This window comes from Odontesthes bonariensis, chromosome 18 (genome assembly GCF_027942865.1).
Source record: "Odontesthes bonariensis isolate fOdoBon6 chromosome 18, fOdoBon6.hap1, whole genome shotgun sequence".
Taxonomy (NCBI): Eukaryota; Metazoa; Chordata; class Actinopteri; order Atheriniformes; family Atherinopsidae; genus Odontesthes; species Odontesthes bonariensis.
The window spans coordinates 17,213,426-17,225,821 of record NC_134523.1 but is presented as its reverse complement, the minus strand read 5'-3'; the positions used below and the strand labels follow the sequence as shown (position 1 = coordinate 17,225,821).

At 39.0% G+C, this 12,396-nt stretch overlaps 1 protein-coding gene across 1 annotated transcript; it reads right to left on the bottom strand.

The window, feature by feature from the left end:
• Positions 1–491: 491 nt before the first annotated feature.
• On the bottom strand, positions 492–10,396 carry LOC142368306 (homocysteine-responsive endoplasmic reticulum-resident ubiquitin-like domain member 2 protein). Its single transcript, XM_075450446.1, has 9 exons — positions 10,309–10,396; positions 9,586–9,868; positions 8,326–8,403; positions 5,257–5,370; positions 4,970–5,094; positions 3,613–3,723; positions 3,223–3,510; positions 2,385–2,499; positions 492–1,915 (listed from the first exon to the last, which is right to left on the bottom strand). Exons 2-9 carry the CDS (start codon positions 9,730–9,732, stop codon positions 1,748–1,750), a joined length of 1,146 nt encoding a protein of 381 aa, XP_075306561.1. The 5' UTR covers positions 9,733–9,868; positions 10,309–10,396; the 3' UTR covers positions 492–1,747.
• Between the last annotated feature and the right edge of the window lie 2,000 nt (positions 10,397–12,396).

Here is a 12,396-nt window from a genome sequence, read left to right as displayed (position 1 = left end):
ATCCGAGTGTTCCCTCATTTGATGACTTTAACCTCCTCTGAGGACTGCGCAGACTGTGTTAGATTACCATTTCCGCTAATTCCCTTTACTCCTTTAGGAAGGTGTTCGTGGTAGCTGATGATTGGACCCAGTTGTCAGCTACTGCAAGTTCAATCTTATGGTGTAAATTACTTTTGATAGCTCTGGAAACATGAGCCTTATACAGACTCGATATGTGATGATAAAAATATGTCAGTCAACCACAATCTTTTTACAGATTGCGTATGATGCCGCTCAGGGCATGTTGCACATCCATCAGCAGCCTCTAAGTGGTGGAGGAAGCTGAATTAAACTGCACCTCTTCCAAGTTTGTCGGCTGAATACTGAGAGCTTCCCATTGAAAGACACGTAACGGCCTTGGTTTTACAATGTGCCAAGAGAGAAGTATGTGCAAGGGGAATGCATTTAGAGCTTAACTTGTCCAAATTAAATGTCAGACACAAGAAACTACGTCAGGGAAAAGGTTACATTTATTCCACTCCAAAGGTCTTCCAAGAATCAATCAATCATGCCCAATATTTCATGTCCACGACAATACCAGCATTTCTTCTTAATCATTAGATGATATCATTCATTTTACTTATTTCCCCCCCTATCTCTTAGTCAATCAATATTTTTGGGCAGCACGTGCTCAAATTTAGAAAATTTAGACACAGCACCGGCTTCAGCTACATGCATCCACACCCCAACCTGCACAGTGGATGTAAAAGGTCGAGTGATGCTCAAAGTAAGCCATTAAACTATCAAAAGAGCTCACTTCTGCTCACTACTAAAGGTAATTCAGTCGGCGCTTGTATTCGTACGTTGTCAATTTAGCCATAGTTTGGAAGAAAATATAGCAATACTCATCTAGATTACAAGACAACACTACACTGGATGTAGTTTAATAAAACATGAATATAATTCTTGGTTCACGACACGTTAACAGTGACAGTAGCGGCCATTTTCACAAACTAAAGAGATGTGATTTTTGCCCTACTTGAACTCTGCATTTGTGGCAGTGCATCATTTAACATTAGAAGCATTAAGAAAACGTGTCCCTCAAGTCTTCTTATTCATTCAGTTTTAAACGACTGTCTCAAAGTTTAAGTGGTACGCTGTTTAAATTTAGTAAAAAACAAACCCGAAACAAAGAAAAACAAAACTCTGTGATCAGCATAACACTGGTTTACAATGTGCTCAGACATGTCTCATAGACTTTCAGACCAAAATCACTGCTACAGGTTTCACAATTGTTCGTTCAGCTTTTTTTTTTTTTTTACTAAAATTTAACCACCACGACCAGGATTCATTACAATTCAAGCAAAACTATTTAAACAAATATTGCTCCTTCTCAAAAAAAAGAAAATTCAAGCAGTCAAACAAGAGTAGTGCTGTACTTATTTTTTCCTGTATAATCTGCCTGCTGTTCCTATAGTAACAGCATTACCAGCTATCTTTCTACATAGCAGTTAAAATAATGTTCGTGTTGTTTGATAGCTTGAAATGTTTGTCTTTCTGCAGACGACCAAATAAACTCCTTATAAAAAAAATGACCGTTTTTGTTTTGTTTTTTTAATCGGTCATCTGTGTTTCGGCTCAAAGAGCAGACTGCTGGGAAACTGCAACGCTGCACTGCGACAGAGACAGTTTCCCTGAGCAGGAAGGAGATTCGTCCTGCTCTTAAAGACACATTGCGCTCTGAAGGTTAGTGGCAGCTCGTGGTTGCTCAGTTGGCGGCGTTCGGTGGCCCCTCCGGGATGAGCGACATGAAAAATGTTATGATGAAGGACCACGTGGAGGAAAAGAAGCCTGCGTTAGGGCCGCTGTTAGGATCCTCTGCCACTTCCTCTCCGCTTTCCCCATCATCGTCGGAGCCGTCATCATTCGCTCCTTCCTGTACAGACAAACCAAATGAGATAGGACTCCCACGAACATTTAGTACATTATATTACACTGTCCTATATTTGTCTGCATTTGACTGTGCAATGAGATATCTACAATGTTTTAACTCTCATATAAAAAAGGTATTTTCAGCATTGGACCAATATGTGCTTAAGAAATGCAGATAAGCATTAAAAGGAATCCATCTTTTTCCCTAATGCGGTTTCCTTTGTAAGATAAAAATGCCACTGAAGTGTTTTCAACCTTTAGTTGCAAGTAATTGTTAAATAATTTGATAAAATGTCCAAACTTGCTGAAAAATAGCCCATCACATTTCCCACTACCTGTTGTGACTTCTTAGTCCAAGTAATTAACTGACGATTAAAACAGCAGCCCATTCATTTATAGCGTTACTCTACTTCAGGAGCTGTTTTCAGGCAAATATTTCAGGTGGAGCTGTGACGGATGAGGGAGGCTGTTACCATTTCTTGTAGGTCGTGGTTTTGTAGGTCTCCCTCCAAATCGTCCTGATTGGCTCCGTCTCCAGGAAGTTGCAGATCATTCTCCAGGTTAAAGGGAAACCAGCCAGCCTGGTGCCTGCAGTCAGAAAACATCAAAAACTCACATTTACAAATTCTTTGCGTCCTTTTCCAACCACAATTACTGTTGTTACCAAGCGCGACTGAGTAATCTGTGAGCGGTTCAAATCTTAAAGTGTGAAAACGCAAATGCCCCACTGAGCAGTGATCCAGAATTAGCGCTGATGGAACTGCACCCTCTACTGGCTTAAAGATGTCACTGCAAGACAAGCAGTTTTAACAAATCATTAAAGTATTTTTGGGGGGGGGGGCGTCTTCAAAGAAATCCTTTTTTTGTGACTATAAAGTCCAAATGCTATTTTCTGTTCCATATGAATGACTGTTGCTCAGTCAATAATTAATGGTTTTCTGATTAGGAATAAAAAAAATGTCACATTGTTTTTTGTTTTGTTTTGAGAGGATGGTCTAATTTGACTTCTCTTGTAGTTTGTTTTGTTTCCTGTTTGAGTTAACAAAATTCATTTTTTTCTCAGTACCTCCAACTCAAATGGGTGCTTTTTAAATCAAATTATGAAAAAGATAAGGGGGAGGGGATCAGGATATCACCTGACCCCAACGCCATGGCTTAAAGCGCTGAAGTAATAAAGAAACTCTGGGACACATTAATAAACTTATCATACTGAACGTGGAAAGTGTTTCACTACCCAACCCTTAACGGCACTTTTTTTTCCAAGTGTGTAACCCTAGCCGACATACTGGAATCACATAAACGAGCACTTACAGGTACAGAACCAGCATGGCCACCATCACCATGACAAAGCGGCTGAAGGACGAGTAGAAGTAGACGATACTGAGTAGGATGGCAGCACGTGAGAATGTGTACACCCAGTCCAGCCAGTCCCTGTTGAGCTCCTCCTCATTCAGGATCTCCCCTCCCTGGGCGTTCATCTGGACTTCCGGGTTTCCATGGCGACCCACCTGCGGTCGCCGGCTCATAGGCTCGGACTGATTAGACTGACTGGAGGGCTGGTCGGGCCTTAGGTGCTGAGAGGAGGCAGCGAGTAACTGACTAGAAGAGGGGAGAGACAGACCCCGATAACGCCGCTTTCTTCTTGAACAATGCTCGAAAAATGATTAACTGAAAATGAGACAAAAACATAAATGGACTTACTAATGCATGTAGTACTGCCTGGCGTACAGCTGCTGCCACCACATTAGTGTCATGGGGTTGTAATAAGTGGGCATGTTTGTGGGAAGTGAAGGCTGCGAGTACTGATTCCAGCTGAAAAAAATAATAAAAATAAAATAAAATCATTAACAAATCACGCAACACTGACGCACAATAGCCAGCACCTCACAGTGAGTCATTATATTTTCTCTGTATTGAGTAGATACAGAATACCGGCACATAGTCCATGCTGTTTCTACAGAGAAGAAGAATGACGTGATTCTCATTTCAGTTGTGTTCACATGTAGTTTCTTAGGTATTTTTAAAGAAAAGCCACCCTTTATGGCTTATCTGAACTAAAGAAAAATTATCAGGGACTTCACTGCACAGAAGGAGAAAATACCAACAGCATCTCTTTCCCTGGCTTCACTATACCCAACAATCTGCAAGGTGGTCACACCACAGAGGTTATCAGCCAAGTCAACCAACCCAGGTTTTCTGACTATCTGCCTGTTTGATGGCCATTCACACAAGCTGCACATTTCTTAAAAGAGAATATAAGCAAATTCAAGAACTGAGCAAAAGCAACAAAGTTGGATCAGTTAAATGTAAATCCAGATAGAAAGCTTGCAAACATATTAAAAACCGTCTTAATGCATAAGACAGTAGGGTAAACAACATCGAGCAAATGTCTCTGTAGGTTAACCCTAAATGCTATTCAGACTGTATAATTGGAGAAAAAAAAAAAAAAAAAAAAAAAAAAAAAAAATCAATAAACCTGATTAACGGTTTTGCATTTCAGTGATTTCTCTTACATCGTCAGAACGTTTACAGTCTGAAAAATGTACACAGACATGCTGCAAATGAATTTGTTGAGGACTGCCTGAAAGCTTTCGGTTTCTGTAGCTGCACAGAGCCAAAGTATCCGAGAGTGAAGGGAAACACCATCAGAATCCTCCCTCACCCCAAATCAATCAGCCCTCTGTGTTTAATCATTTATTCCATTGATTTTATCCTCATCCAGAGAAGGAGATGTCTCTTGGTCTCTCTCTGTGTGTTTTATCTGAACCTCCACGTAATTCTGAACCTCTACGTCACTTCAGACGCTCTGTGTTGAAAGTCTGGGTCCAGGTCAGAAAAAAAAACAAACAAAAAAAAACATTTTCCAGTGATGTCTCATTTACATCGAGGGGTTTGTGTCTTTAAGAAGAATGACGCACCGCTGTGTTTGAAGGTAGGAAGTTATGGCTATGTTTCATTCTTTAGAATTAATAAATCTTCTGACTGAGTCAGCTCAGTGACGTACCTTTCACGTCTGCACTGCAGCACTTATCAAAGTTTCACCAGCCCAAAAGCGTACCTGTGCATAAACTGTGGATACATCTGCTGGTAGGGGAAAGGTCCAGCTTGCTGTGTGAGTCCATCGCTGCTCTCTCCTGTAGACGACTGGACATCTTGTCTGGGACTATTAGAGTTTTGAGAGGCCTATTACCAGAAAAAAGGTTGTGAATATCAGTAATAGCATTGAAAGAAGGAGACATAACGATTTTGAATCCTCAGGGAGGTGTAGATTAGAGCAGTGAGGTGGATGATGAAAAGAAATGATGAAATGATTTGAAAGGTATGAGATGTATGTGGCTAACCCACCGTGGGACCGGCGGTGCTCTCCTGAGTCTTGTTACTGCGGCTGCAGGGTGGCTTTGGGGAGCTGGGAGGGGTTCGTGAGGCGCACACGAGATGGAGCATATGGTACTCATCCTGCTGTGGAAGCCAACACAGCTCGTTAGCTCACAGAGTCTGAGTATTGCATGTTCTTCGGGATTGTATGGGTGTACTTTACTCAAACAGAACGCTTCAAATCACTTCTCAAATCTACTTTTTGGGCATTTGCTTTCATAGCTGAGCGTAAAAATATGATTATATCAATAATATCTGGGTAATGTTGGCCGATAACCATGTTCAAAATCCATTTCCTCAATAAACGCCACCCAGTTAGAAACTCGAGAAACTCTATTCCTTGTTCAGAACTATTCAAATCTCATTCCAAATACTGAACGACTCCGAGGTAAAACAAACAGAAAAATGGGGAACATAACCCATTTTAAAAAAATACATGTCAGTTAAAGAAAATAAGGATTATATTTTCTCTCTCAATACAGCTTCAACACTCCAGGTAAACTTCACAGATGTCTTTCCACCCTAATCCATCTACTTTGTTTAGTGGCTATAATTCTATGGCTGGCCTTTTTATTTTCTCTAATCAATTCATTACTTTTTAGTAGACTTAACTCTGAGCAGCATTGGGGTTTTTTTCCCCGCTCATGGCTTCTGTAAAGCAGTGACACTACTGTGCACACATCAGTTGGCTCATGCATGTATCTGTCTGTCTAACTGCAGTGAGATAGTGAGACAGTTCAGACTGTACGTGTGTCTGAAACCTTCTGGCCCTATTACAGCTTTCCACTGTGTCCTACGAAGCAGAACTGTTTTCAACTGCCAGCTGTGTATGCTTACTTCATACTGTGTATATCTCTTGTTTATAGTCTTTGTCACAGTTTACTGCCATACTGTTCTTACTGCACATACTGTATCTCATTATTTATATACCACTACTCATATTATTCATATGTACATACTCTGCACTTTCTGCTTCTTTGCACCTCTGGTTAGATGCTAAACTGCGTTTTGTTTTCTCAGTACTTGTACTGTGCAATGAGTTGAGTTGAATAAGTTGAATCTAATCTAATCAAAAATATGAACCATGCAGCATTTTACAAAACATGACAATACAACAAGAACATGTAAACCTAAAAAAGGCAAAAAAAAAAAAAAACCCACAAATGTTCGTCTTCTGGTTTGATTTTTTTTTTCCTTTTGTGAAAATGATGTTTTCTCAAATCAGTACTTTATGAGCGCCTAAAGATTACAGCCCCCAGTTATAGATAACCATCTTCTCCCATGATGGCAAGTTTAAAAACTTTTCCAGAAAAGTCTCTTGGTGGTTTGACGGAGGGGGAATTTCCTTCCACTCAGCTACTATTAAGTAAAGATGTGTCATTTTTTTATTTTATTTAAAACAGGGACAATGCACAAAAGCATTAATCTTGAGAGAAGAGATGCCTTGTGCCAGGTTGTAGCAACATTTGCTAATTTCCACCTGTAGTCCCTGGGCACGTCGTAAGGTAAGAACAGATTAAGATTGTAAAATATGACAGATAAAAGTAATATGCAGACCATAATATTTTAAAAATAGACAAAATAGACTGGCAAAAAAGAAAAAAGAGAAAGGAAAACAGTGTCTCTCGTTCTCGGGCAGTTTATCTAATTATTTTAGGAGGGTTTAGGTTCTAGTTCTGTGCAGACCACTCTAGTTGTATTTATGCTGAAAAAGCAAAGCACTTCCTTTTAACTATTAGAATCATACTATTGTCACATACACTTCACCATAAAGACTTACAGTAACTAGCTCCAGTGTTTCCCACACATAGACTAATTTGTGGCGGTGCGCCACAGATTCAACACCGGCCGCCACATATTGCGTTTCGTTATTATTATTTTTTTTAACGCTATTTAAAAAAATACTCATATTCGTTAAGCTGCATTTCCTTGCTGCTCTCCCTCAGTCTCTCTGTCCCTCGCGTCTCTCTCGCATAGCCTACACACACACACAGCCCCTCCCCTCCGTGCTTCCCTGGAAGCTTGCTAGCTTCAGCGTCGCGTTAGATTAGCTCTATAGCTCTGGCTCAACCGAAAGAAGACGGCTGGCGAAATTCACAAAAGGTTGGTATCACGTGCACCTTTATAAAATCACACATTAAAAAGTCCTATAAAATATTTTATATTTTGAATACAATGTTGTCCCGTCCCGTCCCGACCCATAGCAAACACGCGATTACGCCTTCTTTATAAAGTTAACTAGTCGAAAGTTTGTCGTAAAAAAAAAAATAAAAATGTAGTTGGGTTGTCGAGGTCTAAACACTAGCAGCTGTGAATCAAATAAAGTAGTCTTTTTAAACTCTTACACTGAATGTTTGCTGCTTCAATCCAGATGAGTATTGAAAAATATTTGCCGCGATTGAAAGAGAGACGTGCGTGTTGATGATGAGGAGCAGCCTGAACCGGAGGTATCAGTCTGAAACAGCTGAACAGTCCGACCAGTGTAATTAGCTATGTTATTAATTTGTTTACAATGAAGATGTGAAAATCTGCAGATAAGTCACAAATCCTTACGTCCCCCATAATTTTCCTTGATGGAGAAATTATCCAGGTTCTTAAGTCCCAATGTGACATATATGTCTCATTACAGATCTCTGACAGTGGGGGGTGGTATTCTGGAAAAAAAATTCTGAAATGGGTTCTATGTGGTCTATTTAGTCTGTGTTATAACCCCTTTAATTTTCATTTAAGTAGAAATGGGTCTGGGCTCTTATGGGTTAATACAATAAAGTTCTGTGTGACCAATTATTAACGAAGGAATTATTTTGAAGAATTTTTATTTTTTACCCCCCCCCCCCCCGTGGCCCACCACCACACATTGCCTTCACATCTGTGGGAAACACTGTAGCTCAGAACTATAAAAAGGTTAGACAGAGGTGTTCAAATAGTGTGTGCAATTAAATGAGCTAATCTGACAGATAAAGGGCTTCTCGTTAGCTATAGAGTAAGTAAACAGGGATCACCCTGTAAGGTATGACACCTAAGCCAACAAGAACTTACCTTCCTGAGCACATCTTTTAAGGTAAAGTGATCCAAAAGCAGTTTTCCAGAATATACCAACCTCTGGTCTTTGGAGCTCTAAAAATACAAAATAATGAGAATGAGGTCAACGTAGAAAACGTGTGCAATGAGGAATATGTATATTAGGAACAATGGCAAGAATGTAGGCTACTGAAGATTGAAAGATCTTCTAAAACAAGTAAAAATGTCAATTTTTGAAACTGAAATTCAAGCTCTACCTCTGAAATGGGAATGATCACAGCATCAAAGGGCAGGCAACTTGTGTAAGCAATGAGGATGATATAGTAGTAACCCCAATCGGGATAAGCGAGTCTTAACAGTGGATTTAGAAGCTAGTACGACAAGGTCAGGCTGTGTCCTAATTAAGCCTACATTCATTCTACAACCATTCAAAAATGTAGGTTCTCTTAAACTATGGCTAACCTGCAACTGGATTCGCTTTAATCAAGTTATCTCATTGTTCAATATACCAGTGGCAATCTCTATTGAAGGCATACAAACAAAAGCACAGTCCTTAGCGAGATTACAGCGTTGGAGCAGCATGCCCCCCGTGTGTTTACAATGATTGCATCAGAACCAGTTCTCAGCAGAGAGGTAAGAGAACAAAGTCAGATTATCAGCAAAATACCACCGGAATCCAAAAACCTGTTGTGACGTCAAATCTACAAACTCCAAGGCTCAGAACTTCAGAGATTATTTCTATGCACTGCAACAATACAGGATTATACAACAGAGATGGGAATGACGGAGGGAGCTCAGCAGAGTTCACACAGTAATAAAAATGCACCCGATAAATACCGGATGTTGTGCAAGTTCTACAAAACAATTAAAAGTTGAAAACACCAGAAAAAATAAATCAATTTCTTCCACACCAACTCTCAGCGGAACGGCACATCTGACATTGAACAACAGCAATTCTCCAACACCACTCGTCTCTCCAGTTTAAACCCAACAAATGTCACAAAATGCTTTTAGATGTGAGACATCCTGATGACTCAGCTGACAAGCAACGATGTAACTAATGTTTGACATTGTGAGGAAGAAAATGTGCTACTAGTTTAAGCCATCAGAATCTCTCTCCACAGACTTTACATGCTACCATGCTGTCAGAGCAAATTAAGAGAAAAGAAATGAACAAAACCACAAGTGTAAAAACGGTCAGAAAGATTGTTAAAACAAAAACCTACCCCATGACTTTAAACATGTGTAAAAGCTTTATGTTCGGAGTGATATACTCACAGGTTTACTGGGGTACACATCAGACAGATGGGCTTTCAATTTCTCCACGGTCCAGTTCTGGTAGCAGTTGATTGTCTGGTCAGTGTACTTTTGGTTGGGGGCCTTGATGACAAGGGTAACAGGACCGTCCATAATAGCTTGATCCATCACTCAAAACCATCTGTCTTTGTTGAAATGCGAAATGAGATCTGGAGTCCTGCTACCAGTCCAAATAGTTTTCTAGTGGCTAACTGTAGCCATCCGGGATAGCTTTAGCGAGTCCCGTTATATTGTGCAGCCACAGCTGGATATTGGGAAGGGGAAACAGAACATGAGGTTAATGTGACCATAATAATTTAACTGTTTCCTATACTAAAAACGGGAAATTTGGGCAATAAACCAAATCACGAATGAACGGTAAGTTGTTTAAGTGCGATACATTAAACAAAGCTGTAATGACTACAATAAATAATAACCACACGGTTATTATTTAAAAGAGCTTGTATACACAGACGCCAAAGACGCGTTTGGTATAATTTAAAAAAAAATATATATTGCTAGATCTAGCCGGGGAGCTTTAACAACTGGCTAAGCTAGCGTTAGCTTCAGTATATTTTTCTGCTAATAATCTTACAAGAACCGGACAGAGGACGTTGACACCAAGCAAATTAAGTTGGGATAATTGAAACGATCCAGCTTTACGATGATGTTAGCTAAAAACTGACCCAGACCTAGTTTGCCTACCTTGTTTATCCCCAGTGACCGAAATGTTACTTATACCGCTTGTAACTCCCAGCCCTGCCTGGTGTTATACTTCTTCGTTGGATATGAATTGGAATCGTTGGAGGTTGTTGACATTAAACGTAGTTATTGATTACTGCCACCTTCTGGGTAAAATGTTTATTACACCATAGATACATAAAACTCAGTGTAGTAAAAACCACTGGACTGAATTATTAAACACTTTAGCAATACAATGAAAACAAACCAAAAAATAAAATGTGTGTTAGCTGTTGAGAAAACTATGAAGAAGAAATTTGGTGCATTTTTTTAATCATTATTCTTATCTATTCATTTAATTTTAGCACTGTTTTTTATTCAAGTGTATTTTAATAAAATACAAAAACAGTTCAAGAAAAAACTTCAACCCAGAAAGTAGAAATGACGACAGGGAATAAAAGTACAAACTGAAATCCGGAACATGAAGAACAACACAATGGTAAGATGATACAAACCTACCAAGGTAACCAGTATTAGCTGTTAAAATCTCATTTCAAAAGAAAAAAATAAGTTGAAACTCGAGTTAAACTTGCAGGTGATAAATATAAAAGACAAGAGGTTGTTTACTATGAAAAGAATTGACAAACTCATATAGACCTAAAAAGGCATAAGTATTCACTGTATATGTTTTGAATAAACTTTATTTTGATGATAGATTTAACGTGCCACAGAATAAGGCTGAATGTGGAAATGTTTCCACCTGAAGGAAAGATTTTCCTTTTTGTTCCAATGGGAAATCAGTTTAAGTTTGTCTTCGGCGATAAAAAACCTAATTGATTGGTTATCTGACTTGGGACGTGCACGAGACTGGCATCGTGGTATTATGGAACAGCCTTATCACAGATTTCTTTTGTATTTTTCTCTGAAATGGATGAAGAGGTTGGAGTCTTTGGGTAAATGTTGGAGCAATTAATTACACTTTTTTTTTTAAAGCTTTTAACAAAATCTCCATTCTCATCATCTCCCTGGGGGACAGATTACATTTTTAAGTACATATATGAAAGGATAAGAGCATAGATAATATGTAATATAATATGTAATATAAAGATATATGATGTCATAATAAGTGGAATTTAGTAGAAAAGAAAATAGAATAAAATAAAGAAAAATTGTTCTGAAAACTGTTGACTTCTACCTGATATGTGACTGAAGAGGTCATTTGGCTCTTAGATCTTAGATAATTATCAAGTAAGACTTAATTCAAACTGAAATGGAAAGCTGCTTTAATAATCCCAAAGAAAAAAAGAATTGCCACAGTGTTTCGCTTAATAAACAAAAAAATGAAAATATAAAATTACAAATGAAGACGCATCATGAAATACATCCCACAGCATTCCTGACACAGAATCATTGAAGCGCTTTGCTTCCACAGTGGAGTCGAAGCCCCCTGGCTTCACACTCAGTCTTCCTTGTCGGTTTGCTTAGTTTGTTTCTTAGAGGACGTGCAGCATTTAGCTGCAAACATTGAAAATACAACGAGAGCACGACTTCATTCATATTTTTTTCATTCCCTTGCCATGCAGCGGCTGACGCGAGAAACAGCTTATAGCATCATCACAGCAGAGTTTTCTGCAGTTGAAAAAATATCTTTGAGCAGTAGGCTGCTCCTTGAACAAGATTTTTTCCATCTGCTTGAGTTTCATCCAGCATAACATGCAGGTGTGCGTGTCAGACCTGTGGCCTGCTCAGGATGTACACCACTTTTTATCCTTTTTACATGCTTAAATATTCATCCTGTTCCTCAGGCAGGCGTGTTGATAATGATGACGTTGTGAAAAGCTTTGGGAACGAGTGTAATTTTATTTCTTTCACCGCACTCTTCTTCAAAACAAACACATTTTTTCAAATCTCTTCTTCACTTCTTTTGTTTGTATCATTTATTTGAACTCAGAGCTTGCTATGAAAACCTTCTTTGAAAAGATAAAAAAAAATACTCCATGAATCATTTCCTACTACAAGGCCGTGTTCTTACTTTTCATGAATTACACAACCAAGGACTTCCTGCAATAAAACAGGAGGGAGAAGCACTTTCCATCTGACGTATTTAACCAT